This window comes from Palaemon carinicauda, chromosome 16 (genome assembly GCF_036898095.1).
Source record: "Palaemon carinicauda isolate YSFRI2023 chromosome 16, ASM3689809v2, whole genome shotgun sequence".
NCBI classification, from domain to species: domain Eukaryota; kingdom Metazoa; phylum Arthropoda; class Malacostraca; order Decapoda; family Palaemonidae; genus Palaemon; species Palaemon carinicauda.
In genome coordinates this window covers 119,662,892-119,682,776 of record NC_090740.1, presented here as the reverse complement: position 1 = coordinate 119,682,776, position 19,885 = coordinate 119,662,892, and the positions used below count along the sequence as shown (strand labels likewise).

At 32.8% G+C, this 19,885-nt stretch overlaps 1 protein-coding gene across 1 annotated transcript in view; it reads right to left on the bottom strand.

Annotated features, from left to right (window-relative positions):
• Positions 1 to 1,994: 1,994 nt before the first annotated feature.
• LOC137655834 (cell division cycle and apoptosis regulator protein 1-like) overlaps positions 1,995 to 19,885 on the bottom strand; it is a 67,758-nt gene continuing 49,867 nt past the window's right edge. Inside the window, exons 13-21 of the mRNA XM_068390015.1 lie at positions 18,913 to 19,044; positions 18,367 to 18,600; positions 14,769 to 15,032; positions 13,546 to 13,678; positions 12,861 to 12,974; positions 11,212 to 11,277; positions 10,087 to 10,206; positions 9,587 to 9,702; positions 1,995 to 3,069 (exon numbers count right to left, since the gene is read on the bottom strand). Of these exons, the coding sequence (XP_068246116.1) occupies positions 2,929 to 3,069; positions 9,587 to 9,702; positions 10,087 to 10,206; positions 11,212 to 11,277; positions 12,861 to 12,974; positions 13,546 to 13,678; positions 14,769 to 15,032; positions 18,367 to 18,600; positions 18,913 to 19,044 (1,320 nt within the window). The 3' untranslated portion in view covers positions 1,995 to 2,928. The remainder of the gene's footprint in view (positions 3,070 to 9,586; positions 9,703 to 10,086; positions 10,207 to 11,211; positions 11,278 to 12,860; positions 12,975 to 13,545; positions 13,679 to 14,768; positions 15,033 to 18,366; positions 18,601 to 18,912; positions 19,045 to 19,885) is intronic.

Here is a 19,885-nt window from a genome sequence, read left to right as displayed (position 1 = left end):
ATATATATATATATATATATATATACATATATATATATATATGTATATATATATATATATATATATATATATATATATATATATATATATATATATATATATATATATACATATATATATATATATGTATATATATATATATATATATATATATATATATATATATATATATATATATATATATATATATATACAGTATATATATATATATATATATATATATATATATATATATATATATATATATATATATATATATATATATATATATATATATATATATATATATATATATATACACGTGTGTGTGAAATACCTGATTAAGTAAGGCATATGTGTGTAAACTATTCAGCAATTACTCATATAAATTAATAAAAGGTCTGAGCAAACTGGTTTGTTGCCTAGAATTGTTTTGTGCACGATTCAGATTCAGGGGCGAGCCAAAGCCTTTGCAACGGCGCCTCTATAGTTTATCTTTCTCATATACTGTTTTGTCTTTTCCTCCACATCAGGTTTAATACTTCTTTTTTTTTCTCTATTCCTTTCGGTGAATAAAAATGATCCTTTTTTTTTCTTTAGATTTTCCTCATGAGGTTATTGAAGCTTTATTATTTCATTTCTTTCTTTTCTATTATTCATGGAAAAACAAAAAAAAACTTGGTAAAATCTTCATTTTCACAAAAAGTAGTTTACATTTCCCCCATTGTGTCTATTTACAATGTTTAATTTTAACGCATTAGTCCTTGCTCTAAAAAAAATATCACTCTTGCTTATGTATTGTCCTATATTTCCTCTTTAATTTCTTTCTTTCACATTCTATATATTTCAAAGTTCATATTACTCTATTTCTTTCCATTTTCAGTGAACAACTTTATGGTTTCAGGGTTTATTAATCTTGGTCTTCGTTTTCATTTAACTTCTTACGTTTTTGGTGTGGGAACCTTGTTCTGCGCGTAGAGCTAGAACATATTCATAAGAATGTAGATTTTGATCTTTTCTTTCTATTTAGATTGCCTTGCTCAAGTGAGCAAGACCGGCCTCTTGCTGTAGTACAGTAATCGAGTAAACTTTCTAAATAAGGCTTAGTTAAGCCTTTAAAAAGATTCGTCAAAATAATGAAATAAATCATACCCTCTTCCTTGTCAAAATGTTAGAAAAATAATGCTTTGAGGAACAAAATAAGTGTTCTCGTAGTCATTTGGAACCCCTCCTGTAGTTTAAACCTTACAAACCAATGTATCTCAGTCCTTTACTTCATCATTACCATACAACAGGAAATGTGTTACAAACAATCCCATCAAATCTGGTTTACTCTTTTTCAGCAACCTTGGAGTTGGGCTTTTGTAATATCATTAATAGTATCTTCATTGGCATAAAGAAGTCAATATGAAGCCCTTTAACCTCTTGCAAAGTCTAGACCTTCCTCTCTATATTAAAATTAAAACAAGAAATTAAATCAAGACTATTTTTTCTTAGAGCATCATTCACTTATTGATTACTTCCTGCCAATACTGCTTTTTATCTCAAATAATTTCTAAAAAGATTTATGTTTGCCCTTTTATATCACTTTTCATCTTGCTCTTGTATTCATGAGCCATAGTCTGATACTTTAGATTCTGACTCTGAAGTCATAGCAAGACAATTGGAAAGGCACCTCTGGTAGTGGTATCACTCGCCCCAGTTTTAATACCGACACCCTTTAGGGGTGAGCGAGCTGGATATATTCCTAGCATTCCATGCAACTTTTTTCTCTGGTATATTTAGCAGTATTTATACCTTTGAAATCATGCTTTAAGGAGCATTTCACAGGGCGACACAGGTTCCTCGCCCAGAAATAGATTTTTCCTTCGTCAAAATCCCTTTTCTGGGAGGCTCAAATGGGATGTAGCAGAGTAAATTGTAAGTGATAATTGTTGCTGATCTTTTAAACATCTACATAATTCACCGATTTTTCATCCCAAAAAAGACGTACGTAGGGTAATAATTCATTGAACAGTAAAAAATATCAATATATTTTTGTCTGAAAAATGAAGATCAAATATATTCAATTACTTATGCTAAGTACTAATCCTACGATTCAATCATCTTTCTACATTTCCCTGGAGCAATTGCACCCTTTCTCATGTGTTCAACACAACTCTTGAGTGGAGGGGAAGGGTGTGTCATATTTAGCACTTAGATGCTCAATTTAGAAACTGAATATCAAGCACTACTCATACTCTCTAATAAATACAATCATTAGCATTCCATAAAAAAATCAGAGTTAATTAGGGTATCACCTCAGAACAATAACAATCTAAACACACAAATGTATAGCAATAGACATAACTACAACAAACTAGGATTCAATTAGTTTTTTTGTCATGAAACTGAAAATCTAAATTGAGAGAATTGTGACACTAAATTGTCATGTATAACCGTACACTATGATGTGAAATACAGTAAACGCTATTGAAATATTGTGTCACAACTACTTGAATCAACAAAGAGAGTTGAATAAAATATCCTTGTACTTATTTATGTATACCAATGTAATAGTTTATGAGAGAATATATCAGTGACGATAAAAAAGGAAACAATGGTACACAAGATCTACAACAACAAACACTAACAATACACTGAGCTTCTAAGTGCTACTGCAGTTGAAATTCATAAGTACTGTAATGAAATCCCCATGCATTCTGGTTGGGTGCAACTCAATATTACAACTCTGGAGTTAGTTTACACAGCATACCACCACTCAATAATCCTTTTCTCTATTTATACAGAAATAAATATAGAAATAGTACTCTCTTGCACTTCATAAGATTCACACATCTTTCAACATGCTTCAATAAAACTCTACTCACTAAAATATTCACTTTGCACTAGTAAATCAAAATTGTCAATGCTGATTTTGCACAATGTTACCGCTGTGCTTTTTGCATATCACTCAATGGTCCCATTTTCCCTGGGTTCCACTTTCACTTTTACTGGGATGTCCTCATCGTCCAAATCAACTCCGGCTACCAGAGGTTTTATCACAGTCTTGATTTGATTTAGGGCTTTTTGGTAAACATTATTATCCTCCTGTAAAAAGAAAAGAAAAAAAAATATTTAGGCCTAGATTCTTGGGGAATGGCTCACATTTGCACTATGAAGTATAATTACGAGATGGTGGACAGCAAGATGGAAAAATAGAAGCTACAATTTTGGTAAAATAGAGGGCTATGAAGTGGGAGCAGCTATGGGTCGAAGGGACGACACAAAGGCACTGTGTGACATGAAATGAGGCTAATACTCCACATGGGGAACTGTAGGTAGTTAGAATGTCCAGCCAAAAAGTTAATACATAAATACACAGCTCAGACAAATTAAGACCTTTTGGCTGCTGGGTTTTTCTGACATACAGTACACAACACACACACACACGCATCTACTTATTTCCACTAAGCAACTAACTACAATTCACTATTAAGCTTAAAAACATCTTCATAAGTTGCAACCTCGTTAATTAAATTGTGTTATCTACTGCATTACAAATTAAGACAGGTAGTAAATGAGAAATGGAAAACTAAACAACTAATATTATTCATTGAATACAATGACAATATCAGAAATAACCAACTTGTATGCTGCCATACAATGTATTTTAAGAAAACATTGTTATTAACAATTAAAAGATATTTAGGAAGATTCTTTATGAAAGTATCAAATAACAACCAGTGTAAAATCCACTCATCTTTAACCTATATCTTTTAAAACTAAACTACACTTTAAAACTATATTGATCCTGACTTTATAGAGATGCAACTACAGAACAAGTACCAAACAAGGAGTAACAATTTATACCTCATATTTGTGAATCTTAACAAAGGCATTAGGCAGGGCAATAAGAGGGTCATTATGAAGGCAGACACTATTAACCTAGTGATGTTGCTCTACCATAGCGCAGGCAAAGGAAAATCTTGTTAATTAACCCTTTTACCCCCAATAGACATACTGGTACGTTTCACAAAACTCAACACTTTACCCCCATCAACGTACCAATACGTCCTTGCAAAAAACGGCTAATTACATTTTTTTGCATATTTTTGATAACTTTTTGAGAAACTTCAGGCATTTTCCAAAAGAATGAGACCAACCTGACCTCTCTATGACAAAAATTAAGGCTGTTAGAGCATTTAAAAAAAAAAATATATTGCAAAATGTGCTTGAAAAAGAAAACACCTGGGGGTTAAGGGTTGGAAAGTTCAAAATAGCTTGGGGGTAAAAGGGTTAAGGATCTGTGCCAAGGCCTTTACTGCTGTTATAGTAAAGGAGGACGCTGCAAAGAAGTGCAAAATGTAGGCTCTTGACAACTGCTACAAATAGATAGTCTAGTGATAACAGCATATTAGAAAGAGCGAGTTAGTGAAAATATTTAAAGTCTGGAATTGTGGAAAAGCTGAGGACTGAAAATCAGACTGTAAAGAAAAAAAAAATAAATAAAAATATCATTTGGACTGTAGAAGAAACAAAAAAGTCAATTTAGGAAAGTGAATATGCCCATTGTGGGGAAAGTGTAATAGTGGCTTAAAACAGTCTAAACTTTATTTAAAAACTACAATACTAGGAATACAACCTATTATAATTTTTAAATACACATTTAATGATCTGATAAGATGAAAGTGTTAAGTGAAAATATTCCTTTTGATATTACTTGAAAACTGAACTTTCACATAAAACATGTTTGTTTGCAAATAATATCAAACTGCCCTTGCATTCTGGAATTGGGTTTCTGTAATATTTTCCAAGATTAAGTAGTATTTGTAATAGTTTGGCCTCTTTAAAGGTTTTTTAACCCTGGACAGGTATGCTGGGTCGTACGCGACCCCTACAGCATGTTCAAAACCTGTTTTTCCCCCATAAATCATCAGCTGTCTCGAATATGGAAGTGATCGACCTGCAAGGGGTGACTAGTCTACATGCCATTGTCTGCTTTAGGACTGATTTTCGTCTAACTTCCCTCCTTCCCCGTTTTTTTACCCCCCCCCCCCCAAGGGGTCGACCTCGACCCTGAAATACCTTTATAGGGGTAAGTGATCAAACAGCAAAGTTATTACATAATTATAAATTGTCGAACAGTGTTGATACTTGTTTGGTTCTTTATAGTTGGAAAGTGTGGGTGGATGGTGTGTCTACCACTTGCATGACATTGGTTTTGGCTTAGATGCCATATATTGCCATGAGGTCCATTTTCCCTCAAATGCTAATTTCTGAATTTTATTTATTTTTAGCAAATTTCTGATTTTTTTCTATTTATTTTGAATTTATCTTCAATAATGGCCAGCAGGCAGTATTCCCTCGGCATGGATGTCATCAACACACTTCTAATGGAGTTAAAAAGAGATGTTGATGATAATATGGAGTTTGCAACCTCATGTGTTTGATATTTCTTTGATAATTTCTCCTTCGTATTTGTCAATATTTTTCTTATGTGTATTAGGTACTTGAAATTGATTTATATAGTGTTTTATTATTATTATTATTATTATTATTATTATTATTATTATTATTATTACTATTATTATTATTATCATTATTATTATAGATCATAGTTTATGTATATATAATAATTTGATATTATTTTACTTTTTATTGGTCAGCAGTTTCTTATTTTGATTTCATTTTACTTTGATTGGCTACCGATTTTCTATTTGATATCCTTTTACTTATATTAGTTACTAATTCCATTTTTTCTTGCTGTAAGTATGGTATCAATTTTGTGTTGGTCACATCAAGCTTCCTGAAAGGACTCACTGTCATAGCTGCCCACCTAAGACTGACCACATGACAAACACCACTTGTTTGAGGAGCAGGAAGCCTGTTTGTCTATAGCTTCAAACTGTCTTGTATCTGAACTGTACCTGATAGTTATAGCTAGGTTAAATCATGAAACTTTCTTTTTTTACTACTTGTTTGTATAAATACGGAAATTTTAATCTTTACAAAATAGATATCACCCATTTTTTATCTAAATTTTATTTCAAAGAATTTAAATTTTATATGATAAAAATAATTGTCAAACATCCAGAAAGCCATCATATCAGTTTTATTCCAATCCACTAATAATTAGATAAACAAATAACACCTTGAAATTTACATACCCATTCTTCATTTCAAGTGATAGATTGGGCTGTAAGAGTTGTTGCGGTCTGCGGCCATTTTGTTGACATACCCGAAAGGTAAGTTGGCATATCTCTATATATTCTTGTTCTGTATAGAATTCATGATATTTTGGTATATTTTAATGCATAAATATCATATTTTATAGGAGATACAATGATTTTCATAAGAAATTTACATTGCGAAACTAGGCCGTCAAAAAATGACCTTTAGATTTCGCCCCTGATATAACAGTAAATTACATCTTAGTGCACATTTAATAATGTATTTCTGTTCTAGGATATTATGAGTTTATTCTATAAAGAAATTAGCCTCTTCCAATTTCATTTAGGTACCAGAAAAAATTAGTGAAACTTGGACTATTTTTTGGCCAAAAAAAATTGCTTTTTTTTTTTTTTTCCAGATCTTGACTTCTATGGGTCCAACTCATTTCCAGCAATTACACGCTGTTGCTTTGCCATCTAAGAAGGTGTCCCTAAAGGGATTTATGTGTATATGTATATTTCTATATTTTGTGAATATTTACGTCGTCTTTTTTTGTATACTTAAATTTTTAATATATTTCCAATAAATAGTTATTATGTAGATGGGTATCATTTATATTTTCAGTAGTTTTTAGCATTCTTTGAAGTGTTTTTAGAAAGTCAAACAATACAGATTGATGCATAACTAAATTTTTCCTGAATTTTTTTTGGAGTCGGGGTCACGCGCGACCGAGTATACCCTTAAAGGGGTGTCCGAGTAGCGTACCTGTCCAGGGTTAAAGGCTGCTCACGAATGGCAAAGGCAAGGGACAATGACATTGTCCTATCGAGCAGGACAGTGCCCTGGAGACTGACCATATTTACATATGATCAGCACCCAAGGCCCCTCTCCACCCTAGCTAGGACCAAGGAGGGCCAGGCAATGGTTGCTGATGACTCAGCAGATGGACCTATAGGCTCCCCCAAATCACCCATCCTTAGATCACAAGGATGGTGAGGTTGCAGTGTCCAAAGAAACTAACGAGTTTGAGTGGGACTCACACCCCAGTCTGGCGTTCACCAGACAGGGACATTACCACATCGGCCACCATAACCCTTTTGCATATATCAGGTATAATAGCGGCTTATAATTGGAAAAACCAGAGGTAAATAATAAACCTGATAAGGATATCTGAACTTGACCTTCAATAGTCGCAGTAGGATTGGGCCATGTTATTGTCATTAATAAAATTTTTAACCAGACCACTGATTTACCATTCTTAACTCTCACATACTTTATATGTACAGTATATTGGATCTTATTAAAAAATTACTCTTAAAAAGCTAGAGAAAGAATAAAAAACAGGAATCTAAAAAGTACTTTGCATTTTTCCTAGCCATACAAATCTCAAGTCTTAATTAAGTAGATTAGTTTGGCGCTAGCTGGATTTGATATTGAAATGGATAAAAACCAGTTATCCAGCTGGAGAGGGTGTGGGGCAAAGTAAGTTGGTTCTCTATTCACTTTTGATACTTCGACCAAGAATTAGAGGGGCAGATTGGCGAGGAGTTATATTAAAGGACTTACGTTTGTATGGCTAAGAAAAATGCTGCTTGGAGGGTCAGAAGTCCTCTTAGAACAAACCGGAAGATTCTGTAACTTCTCTGAAAGTGTTCAAGGTTTGATGTGTAGAGAAGTGAAGCAAAGACACTACAATCCTCTATTTGTTTATCATAGGAATGACAAACTGATAGGTCCTGGGACTTACAATTCTTCATACCATACGAAATAAAAGGAACCCTTCCCTGACTGGATATGTCAGTAAGAATCCAACACCAGGCAAATGGGTACTGGGTTGGTGCTCTAAAATGTAACTTAGCAACTTGTAACAACTCTACTGCTGACCCGGAGAGATAAGCAGAAGATTGAAGAACCAGTTATACTAGATTCATTCCCAACTTATGACAAAAAGTTACCATAGAAGAGATACAAACTGTCCCATGAGGGACCTGGACTTGCTAAACAGGTCCAAGCATAAAGGTGTCAAGGGACTTGTGAGTACATTCTCTCAGGTAGAAGGCCATGAAGGTGATCTGTCTCTTTCAGACACCTGCCTTCATCACTTGGCACATCATATTCCTTGGCACTCCTTTCTTGGACCTGCCAGTGCTAAAGAAAATGTCTCTTACACTCAGGCCTGAGGTGACAGGTTCTTATCAGATAGCACCACAGAGCCCTCAAGTGACACAAGAGCATTGCCAAGAGGGTGGGGATGGAGAAGAATTCTAACCTGGGGTCATGTGCAGCCGGATTCCAAGTCTTGGCCACGAAGACCGACACAAAACTAGACTTCCTTCCATCCACAACTGTGGGCAACTGCAAAAGAAAGAGAGTGCAACTCACTCTTTCCATTGATGCCAAGGCTAGCAAAGAGACAGTCTTCAGTCTTTATTTGACTGTTGCACAGTACTGCCCAAAGTGTTGAATACAGACGAACTAAGCGGTATTCAAACTTACCATTGTAATTTGCCTTTAGAGACCCTGGTTTGAATTTTGCTTATATTCTACTGGGTTATAAAAGGATTGAAACCTTACATAAGTGGTGTCAAGTTATGAGATTAACCACTTCGCTGCCGTTTTATGATTTTTGGAACAATTTATTCCAATCTCCTTTGGATTTTTCTTTTACTGTAGTGTAGGATGTTTTAATCTTAAATATTACATTTTCTTTTATGCATTTATCCACTATAGTTTTTTTAGTTTCAATTTGAAAATTCATATTCTTTTCTTTAGGTGTATTGCACAAAAGCAACTGTTTTGATAATAAAGGAGTTAAAACAGAATACATGTAGTTCATTATACCTGATATTGGTCTGTATTTTTACAATATTTCATCCTCCCTTTTAATGACTAATTTCACTAGGAAAATCTAGTCCTTTTTAAATACTGTGCATCTAATTCCTTTAGCCTTTCATTAATACAAATCTGTTTGGACAAAAACATTGCAAACATAATTTGAAATATACTATCCGGTTTTGTTACTCTACTACTACTACTACTACTACTACTACTACTACTACTACTACTACTACTACTACTACTACTACTACTACTAGTTGAAAAAGCAAGATGCTATAAGCCCACAGGCTTCAGCACAGAAACGTAGCCCAGTGAGGAAAGGAAACCATGAAATAAAAACTAAAAGCAAAGTAATGAACAATCAAAATAAAATATTTTAAGAAAAGTAATAACATTAAAATAGATGCAACATATACACATGATAAAAACTTTAAAAAAAAACAAGAGAAAGAGAAATAAGAGAATACAGTAGTGTGCCAGAGTGTACCCTCCTTAAACACAAGATTGAGTGATTATCAGTTATCAGGCATCCTGACATCCAAGGTCATTAATGCAGATCACGCAAGAGAACTCATGAAAATGATACAATAATAAAAATCCATGAAAAAATACTTACAATGGCTTTTTGAAGCTCTTCCTCCATTGTTTTTAGACTGGAGTTGGAGGATTTGACTTCTCTACTCAGTTTCAAACACTTCTCATGAGACTTCCGAGCTTCCTCTTTACTCATCACTGTAAAATATTTATTCTTTAGTTACAAAATCCTGTTATGAAAGCAATGTTAAAGCCATTTATCGCTCGCTTGCGACAACGCCGTAACTCAAAAAAATGTCTTTTTGAGTTATCCATATAAACATATTCATCTTCAAATGCTGATTTTTTTGGCAAGTGTCATAATTGTAGCTAAAAAATTGATCGCTAGAGGCGCTAAATTTCCTAACGACATAACATAAAATTTGAGTTTTAATTGTTTAAAATGGCTCTCCTTAAAAATAGCTATTTTTGAATTATGACGTCGCAAACGAGCCATATGTCTTTTAAACTCTATAAAATAATTTCAGGCTATAATTCAACGAACTACTGTATAGGGTACTGATATTGGACAATAAACCATACTTAGTTCTTTCTGCAACTCCCTAAGCTTTTCCTCTGTGCTGTTTCTAGCATTCTCAGATTTTTCCAATTGCTGTATCAACTTCCCAATGTCGACGAGAGATCCACCATATTTCACAACGCCTGCAAAGAAAAAGAATGTATTTATTTCTAACTTAAAACTACTGTATAGCATAAGCCCGTATATAACATTAATAAATATAAGGGATACGAGAGAACACGGGAATCACCTGTTAAACATACTTCACTAAAGGGAAAAATCCAACATAAGAACTTAGTTCTCGAAGCCAGCAGCATTTTCCGAAATTGGTTCATCATTTAATTGACGTAAATCGTTACAATTTTAAAAGTTAAAGACCAGAATCAGTTCCCTAATACGTCAAACTTCAATTTTTAAAAGGATCTTTGCTCTACGATTGCTAAATTTCTTCCTAACAATACATATATTTTATTCACGTTATATAGAAAATTTACTCAAGTTTTAAAATGCAATTTTCTGTTTTTGCTATCTTCATTCCTTAACTTATTACGCTCATGAGTGGGTTGACTCATAATGTCATAGCTCACCATAAACTTTATTATTTTTTTAATATATTACCATTCATTACCAATCAAATTTATAGGAAAATCATTGATACAGAATGACAGATTAGCCATTTCTGCCTAATGTTAATGTATAAAATAAAGTCCTCTTATATAAATGCTAAACATTTTATATACACTAAGAAATTCTCTCATTTTATTTTTAATTTTTCATGTTTTCTTAGCTTTTTTTAAACTATTTCTAAGCATTGCAAAGGTTTTCTGCTTACAAAATTAAAATTTTTAATCATTCTTTGACATAATGTAATAAACCAGAAGTTCATATCTAATATAGTTTGGCCATAATGAGGCTAGAAAATACATTTCTCCTTGGTGTGTAAATTTTACCCCCGGCAAAAAGTCATGAGATTTCTCCGGGGTGTATCAGTTTTGTCACGTTCAGGATCTGTAGTATAACTCGCGCAGAAAATTAGTTAAAAATTACGGGCAACTAGACATCAAACACTACATTTTGTATACTTCATTAAAGTACGAAGTATCAATTGTAAACAAAATCAGAACATTCTTTGTGGGAAAATTTATTACCTTGACTTCCTGTATTACTGGCAACTTCACCATCATTCTGCTCTTTGTTCTGAGAAGCATCATTAGCTGAAAAATAAATATTTTCTTTAAAACATGTCACTAAATTAAGATGATTACTCCCAACATCTAATATTGCTAATAACAAAATATTCAAAGTACATATTTAACATCAAGTTTGTGACATAGAAGTAGGAATTCCACAGGGCATTTTCTCATAGTTCCTTCTGTTGGTACAAGGTCATCCTCGCTATCCTTTGAAAAATCCTTTCCTTTTTTTTAAATGAAAGTTTTCTACTGTTTTAGTAAAGAACATTTTATTGATTCCTATAAAGCTTTAATTCTATTATAAATATCATTTCTAAAATCCATTTACTACAGTAAGCAGTGTGGGCTCAGATCCCTTAAGTCTTATGGATCTCCAGTTCAAAATGGCAGTCCTATTTACTATAACCAAAACTTAAGCTTTTGTTATGAATTCCTGATATGAGTAACATAACTAAATGTGGCCCTAGCTTAATATTTACAGATCAGCACATTTCTTTTCCCTCACCAAACATTTTTCTTCTCTTCATAAAAACACTTAACAAAATAATTCTTATCTACCCTCTGCAAGGTTTACTATGACTTGTTTCCAATAATGATTTTTTTATCAAGTTCTTCCTAAAAGCCCTTTCTGCTTCATACAAAATTTGACTTATGCCTTTACTGACAGCATAACAACAAGCTTTTAAGGGCTTTCACAGTTATCATCATCTTGCAATTCTATGACAGATAGCTTCACTCCCTTTATCAAGGATACAGTCATGAGATGCAACCAATTCCTTTCAGCCATATAATCTCGGGACGTTGTGGCCACAACTCTAGGAGAACATGGATAAATTAATTACGACCTTGAAAATATTTGAAAATTTCTACTCTTCCTTCACCACATGCTTTACGTCAGCTCTTACCTTTAAGAGGTTACAAATAAAATATCTCTCCATTTTTTTTTAATTCTTTACCCTGTCTTCCTGAAATCCCATGCGGGCTAGAAATCGAGCTACCAACTTTTTTCAGGATTTACTATGCCTATCCTGCTTGTCTTTGTCCTGTTGCAGCAATATTTGCTGTTTTTCAGATTAACTATTCATCAGCTCTTTTCAACACATATCCATTCTTTCATTTCCTTTGCCAGTGCCCACGTTAATATGGGAAGTTATTGTTTTACACGCTTTTTCATATAACTCAAAAAGTTCTTGAAAATAAATATATGATATACTTTATTAATTACAAGAGCTAAAAGGATACATAAAAAAATTTTTTTACACTCAAACATATTTCCATACTTATTTTCGTCACAAACTATTAACTCAGAAGTAACATCTTCACATCATAAGATTTAAAAGGCCCTTCAAAGAAGAATCTATGATTTTCATGGTCTACGTTCGAATCACATTCTATTAAACCTAAAGCAACAGCTCCTTAACCTCATAAAAATCATAAACAACAAGACTTTTAGACATAAAACTGATTTTCATAACAATAAACAAGATCTTTCCAGCCATTTAAAGAGAGTACAGAAAAGTCAATAAATAAAAAGTTGTTAAATAAATCATATCTTTAACTTGCTAATCTCAAATTATAGTGAGAGACTAATTAGGAGAACATACCTGATGATGTTGGTTCCTCTTTGATTCTTAGGTTTTTTTTGGAAAGTAATTTAACATCTACTGCAATGGGAGCATTTGTAGCATCCAAGAACATAGGCATCACCATATTATTCCCTAAAAAAATTCATTATAAAGTCAACACTTGCATCAAACATAGGAGAAAAGCTTCCTCGCCATATATACAATCAATAAGTATATCACTAATATTAAATTCAAACTGTACTGCTAAAATGAAACCAGTTTGAGCTGGTCATTTCTTTTAACTCTACAAATCTAATTGCTACATGAAATTCTTGGCTTAGCATGTAATAAAAACATCATTAGGATAAATAATAATAATAATAATAATAATAATAATAATAATAATAATAATAATAATAATAATAATAATATGCTGTTCGCATAGAAAATAAAAATCGTTACTATCAGCATCTCTCGTCGTCCAAAGTAATAAGTATATTTACAAGTTGATTAATGAACTAATAAAAATCATTCACTTACTTCTCTCGCAAATAATCATTACCTAATTACTCCTTTGCTCTGGGAACACGCATTGGCAAAGCGGGCAAGCGTTTAGGTGAACAAAAATTCAGTGACCCAACTACCTACACACTACCCATACATGTATTTCAATGAACACTATCAGAGTAAACTTTGAAACAATAAAGGCTGGTAAAACTCCTACCTTTTGACAAGCTCTCTATATCGATAGGTGGGGCAGGATCCCTGGGCTTCTCCTTCTCCTCCAAAGGAATATCAGTCAGCTTACGATAATGGAGGACATCTCGAGACATAACTCTGGACATCAACTTCTTTTGCTTTATAGGATTGCAAAATTGACAAGATTATTTCTCATGTTAAAAACAATACTGTAATTAATATATGTAACAATTCTCCTTCAAGCACAAACCAAGATTATAAATTATTTAGATTTTAACTTTTGTGAGAGTGTACAGTACCGGCAAGCAATGAAGAAAATTACAAAAAAATCTAAACTTTAATAATACAAATTTTAATATAGATGTCTAAACAGTTTATATATATTACCTGCTAAAAAATAGAAAAAAACAACTAATGAAAATGAAACTGGTAGTCTATTTATAGTTCTTTTTCACCAGAATTATTAAATTTATTATGCATATGATAGACTCTCCTTTCCATGTACGTTGAAGCCCATCCCTCCCATAAAGAATTCAGCATACAAACTCAACTGATACAGTACTTTCTATTTTGCTTACAAAACTCGTTAATATATCCTCAAGTAATGTAATTTTAATTTAAATGTTCCTATATTGCTAGTTTTAATTTGAATATTCCTGATCTTGCTAGAACTTGTGAGCTATCAATAATTCCCAAATATTTCAGTTCATTAATTATAATTTTCTTTTTTGAAAAAGCTTTTCACTTAAAGAAAGAAATGCATCTGAATTACAAGTACTTTCATTGAAATAAGGCGTTGGGCATACATATATGTGCCGTATATCTTATTGTAAACTTTTTCACATATTTTGAATATTACATATTTAATTTTGGCATTTACATATGCTGAAGTTTTGTTCTATACTACAAATAGCTATACACACTTCTCAACTATGGGAGGGATGGTGGGTAAATTTGACTGAAGAATGAAAAACAAAAATTATGCTGTACATTTTTTTTTTTTCATTTGTTGATGTTGGCTACCCACAAAATTGGGGGAAGTGCCTTGGTATATGTATGTATGATGTATGCTGTATATTTAGTAAGGACAGCTTAGTCTCACCTAATTTACTAAAAAAAAAAATTGAAACAATGGAATGATGATGAAATCATCTACTGGAGACACAACCATAAAATTTTCCACACCATCCACAAGCAGCTGACCTCAATTAGATTGATAAGTTTTGCATTTTCAATTCATGAACATACCTGAGCTCGTGAGAGGTTTAGTCCTAGCATGTTGATAATGTCTTCCAAATCCCTGTCAATTATATAACCCGTATGAGTTTGGTCAAAGTATACAAAAGAGAGGAGTAAGAAGGGATCAATGGTAAACATTTTCTTCTTCTCTTTCTTTTCTCTTCTTTCCCTGTCTTTTTTCTCATCCTTTCTCCTTCCTTCCTTGCTGTCTTTCCTTTCCTTGCTGTCTCCTCTTTTAGCACTGGGCATTTCATCTTTTGAATCCTCATCATCCTGAAAGTAAAACTGTTTTTTATAAACTGCAAGAATTACTTAATTTTTTGAGTAGCACTAAGTCAAAGCTTCTTAATTTTAAGAAACATTCTAATTAATTTGAAATACATTACCATCCATAAATACTATCTACTATAAAGAATTCTTTTCTTAGGTATATTGTCTGAAAGTCAATATATATTTCATACCCTTCAATTATAATTATTTTCAAATGGATTAACCAATCACTATAATATCCTTATCATTCATCAAAAATCACAGAATAATTTGTACTACAGTTCTAAGCTGCTCAAATGATTATTTTTGATCTACAATATCATTTGGGGAACTAAACTTATTTCCTGCAAAATAAATTTATTCTTCTGTGCTTCACTCTAAAGGTGGATATACTTATAATCTAAGTCTAAATATTTCTTAAATTCATCTTTATTCAAAGAAAATAATTTTTAGACTAAAATCTCTTTTGATGCTTACCTTTAAGGAGTAGAAGGCAATTAATTCAGAAGTGCCAACTTCAAACCCTTAAAAGATAAAAATTTTCCTCACTATATACTGCCACCCACCTGGCATATCCACAACAGATGGTGGAAGATAACGATTGCCTTATAAGTAGCAAAATAAAGAACGTATTTCAGATCGGTGAATTGCGACACCTAACCTAATGCACAGCCTTACATAAAGTGTGAAGGGCGGAAACCTATTATTTTTCGAAGGAAAGAATGGAAGCATTAGATTTTGGTTTATAGTCCTGTTGATTTTGACAAATCTTACCTTTGAAAAGTAAAAAAGCAGAATTACAGTACATACTTCCATGTGAAAAGGAAGGTGATTCACGAAATACTTCAAATTCTTAACATTTTCACTTTCAAAATTACATGATAAAAAATGCCTGACATCTTCAAAAACACAAAAAGGGAAAAAAAACACAAAGCAACGAAAAACACGTCCGAACGTTCACGGGTGCCAACAAGGAATGATGGGAGAAGGATAGGTAGTGGTGGGGAGGGGGGGGAGTAGCTGTAGTGAACGACGCCTCGTAGTAACGGGGAATTTTGAGGAGCGAGAAGTCTAATTGGGAAGGGACCTATGGTAGTGGTATCACTCGCCCCAGTTTTAATACCAACACCCCTTAGGGGTGAGCTGGGTATATTCCTGGCATTCCATGGAACTTTTTTTCTCTGGTATATTTAGCAGTATTTATACCTTTGAAATGGTGCTTTAAGGAGCATTTCACGGAGCAACACAGGTTGACCCCAGAAAGGCTAATTTTGTAAGATCCCATCTATAACTTGATTCTTCCATTTTAGACAAACCCTAATAATAAAAACCAACCCTTCAGCATTCTTTTCTCAAACATTCTTAATCATGTTATTGAGAACTACGTTGGAGAATAACTACGATACGTACCAGACCATATAGAAGACAAAGATTATTTTTTAAAACAAAACAAAAGGAAAAATAATAATCTTGACCTGGAAAACAGCATTTTCATCCAAGTTTTTTCAATAATAACTGATGTTTACCGTGTTTCTTTCCCAAAACCTACACTTTTAATCCTATGAAAAATAAATCTCTCATACAAACTGACTAATGGTTATTGGTTTGGTAACTTACTAAATCTAACTGAAATATAGTTACTTAAAAACATATATTGCCAAAATTAGAGGGCCAAGACTTAAAACACGATCCAAATTCTTATTTCAAATAATTATTAGGGAAAAGGAAAAAAGTTAGTACTGTACTCCAATGTACTTGCTGTCAGAACTTTCTTTAAGCACAAATTCTTCAAGTTGAAAATTGTGGCACCACATTGACATCAAGTGCTTTGATTTTTAATATAAATGAAATAAAATATCCCCTACATTCCAAATTGTTTGAACTATGAGCACTTTTCATAGGAAGGGCACTGTCAAGACACAAGTCTATTTAAAAAATGTAGTTCACAAAACTAATTTGGTACTGTACCTTCCGTATTATCTTATGCAGTAAATTAAATTCACTGTCATCATCAAGGAATACACAATGATGAAAGCAAAAGGGCAAATCAACTATCAGTGTGCCGACATAGAATACACATCAAGTCATGATCGACTGTGTTCGAAAACTAAAACTCATTCAACTTTTTTTGAGACAAAGTATGTGTAAACAACCATACAGTACTAAGACATACCTGTGTGAATTTGAAACCTAGAAATATAATGCGACAAACTGATAAATTTTCTCACTGCTATCGATATTACACAAAAGGAAATCATTAAATGAATGAGGCTCCTTGTACTAATGCTAGGCACGATTGAAATAATCTGAATAACAATCTTTGCTTTGGCACTTACTAGATACTCGTTATCCTCCTACCTAGCGTGGGTGGAGTGCTGGCAACCATGCTATTTCACCAAAATCCCAAGATCTCTCTCATTCTGGTCGTTTCAAAACGGCAACAGAGTAAACAACCCTTTTTAATGACGAAGGGTTTGCATTTGCGCAGGAAAAAAGAAATTATTAACATATGATACAAATGCATTGTAGTAAGGAGACATGTTTCGAGTAATATGACGTTTCTACAAGATTTCCACGAAGAACACCTTCAACATCATTATGAACCGACATATTTTTTACATGCAGCACAAAAGTGATGGGAAAAGGGATTAATGTTTCATCCCACCAAACTTCTAATTTTGCAAAACAAAAAGATCAATCTGATCTTAGGTCATTTTATGGATCATTGAATTTTAATTCGGATTCACAACCACCTATAAAATCATTGTATAAAATGTGCAAGCAACAAACACAAACTATAAACCTTTGAAAGCCAGTTCTACAATTGAAACTTGAAATAAAATACATAACAGAATTTTAGGAATTTTACATAGTTCTAAGCATTCTTTAGCAAATCTTTAATTAGTTTTATTAAATATTTACATATGGCAACGGGCAATACAAGATTTTGGTATCATAATCAAGGCCAAACCAAAATCAACCTATCTCATAGTTTTGATTGCAACCAACTCTGGAAAAAAAAAAAAAAAAAAAAATCCAGTAAGTCAAAACTCAAAAATGGGTAGCAAAGGTAGCTTCATCTATTCTGGCTCAGGGCATCTCTATATATCGAACATCCTAGGGATAGCGATCCCTAAGGGGGCGGGGGGGCAACAAAAACAAAAGTTATCCTTATGTCTATTTTCATTTTAGACTAGGGAAGTTGGCACTTCCGAATTGATAGCACACTACTTTTCAAAGGTAAGATCCATAGATTAAAACAATACAATAACTAACAATAATTAATATGGTCATCTTTATGGACTTGAAGTTCAACAAACAAACAAACTTATCTCACCATCTCCTCCTCTTCCTCTTCCTCCATTTCTTCCTCCTCCTCTTCTTCTTCCTTCTTTTCTTCGTCCTTTTCAACAGATTTCTTTTCTTTCTTATCCGCTGTTTTTTCCTCTTCCATCTTCTCATCCGATTCTTCCTTTTTATCTTTCTCCTCCTTCTTGTCTTTTTCCTCTTCTTTCTTGTCCTTCTCTCTTTTGTCCTTGTCTTTTTCTTTCTTGTCATCCTTATCCTTTTTCTAGAATTGTAGAAAAGGAGAAAATAAAATAAACACTACTTACTTAAAATTGTTTGTGCATTATTGTCATATTTCAACTGATGGAAGTTATATAAAACACTGACGTCAAAAGAGAGAAGTGAGTACCGATGAAACACTCACAACCAATCAAAATACATACATACATATATATACTGGACCTTGAATGTTCGGCTCCAAATGATAAACGGAAAATTTCATACCAACCTTACAGACACAAACTTACTATCAAATACTAAACAAAAATTCTATATACCTAAACTTTCTGAGCCAACTAAACATAAATGAACTAACCTCTTCCTTATTTGGCTTTTCTGGAGCCTCGTAAAGGGCTCGATAAATGCGGAAAGCGAAGTCCCTCATGAGCATTTCATTGAAGAGTTCAGCAAAAAGGCTGACTTCAAAAGAGTGCTCTTTATTGTCCTCCTGTGAAAAGTCAATTATTCAGAGATAAATATTTAAAATACACCTAAAAAAATTTACAATTCATTAAGGAAAGAAAGAATAAAAATATAAAATTAATTTCCAAAATAAACACCAAAATTCCCTTTAAAATAAAATAGGCATTCAGAAAAAAAATTCTATACAAACTTAAATTATCAAAATTAGATCTATATATTATATCTTCATCAACTATGTAAACAGATAAAAAGGATTTACCTGCACCAGAATTACATTGTAAATAATGGATATCCATACATTACAATCTTAAACAAATCCTTCAAAATAATAAATTTTTACTTTTCCCAAGATAGAACCTGTAAGAAAATTCCACCTGCTAGGCGCTTACTACTAATGTCACATATAAAGAAAAGCACATCCTCGCTCCATATACAGACCAGATATGTATACATAGGACCATAATGCTTGGGTTAATGTTTTCTCACATCAGAAAACAGCTATTTCAAGTATTATATTTATCTTCACCAACTCCATTATGAAGGTTGTGTTTTGATAGGCGTGTGTATTTGTTTGTATATCTGTCTGTGTTTTTGTGATTTGAATAACACAAAATCTATTTGACACAATATCATGAAATTTGGTGGGATGACTGGCCATGATCCAAGGACAATTTTATTAGAATGTTTGAGGGATTTGGTCAAAGGTCAAAGTCAAAATGTAAAAAACACCTTTTTTGCTACATTATGGTAAAATTTTATCCGATGTTCATGAAACTAGTGCCAAAATGTGCGTGATTCAATTGCCTATATTATGATATACATGATAGAAGTCAAGGTATGTGCTCTACCGAGTACCCGTTCTAGTA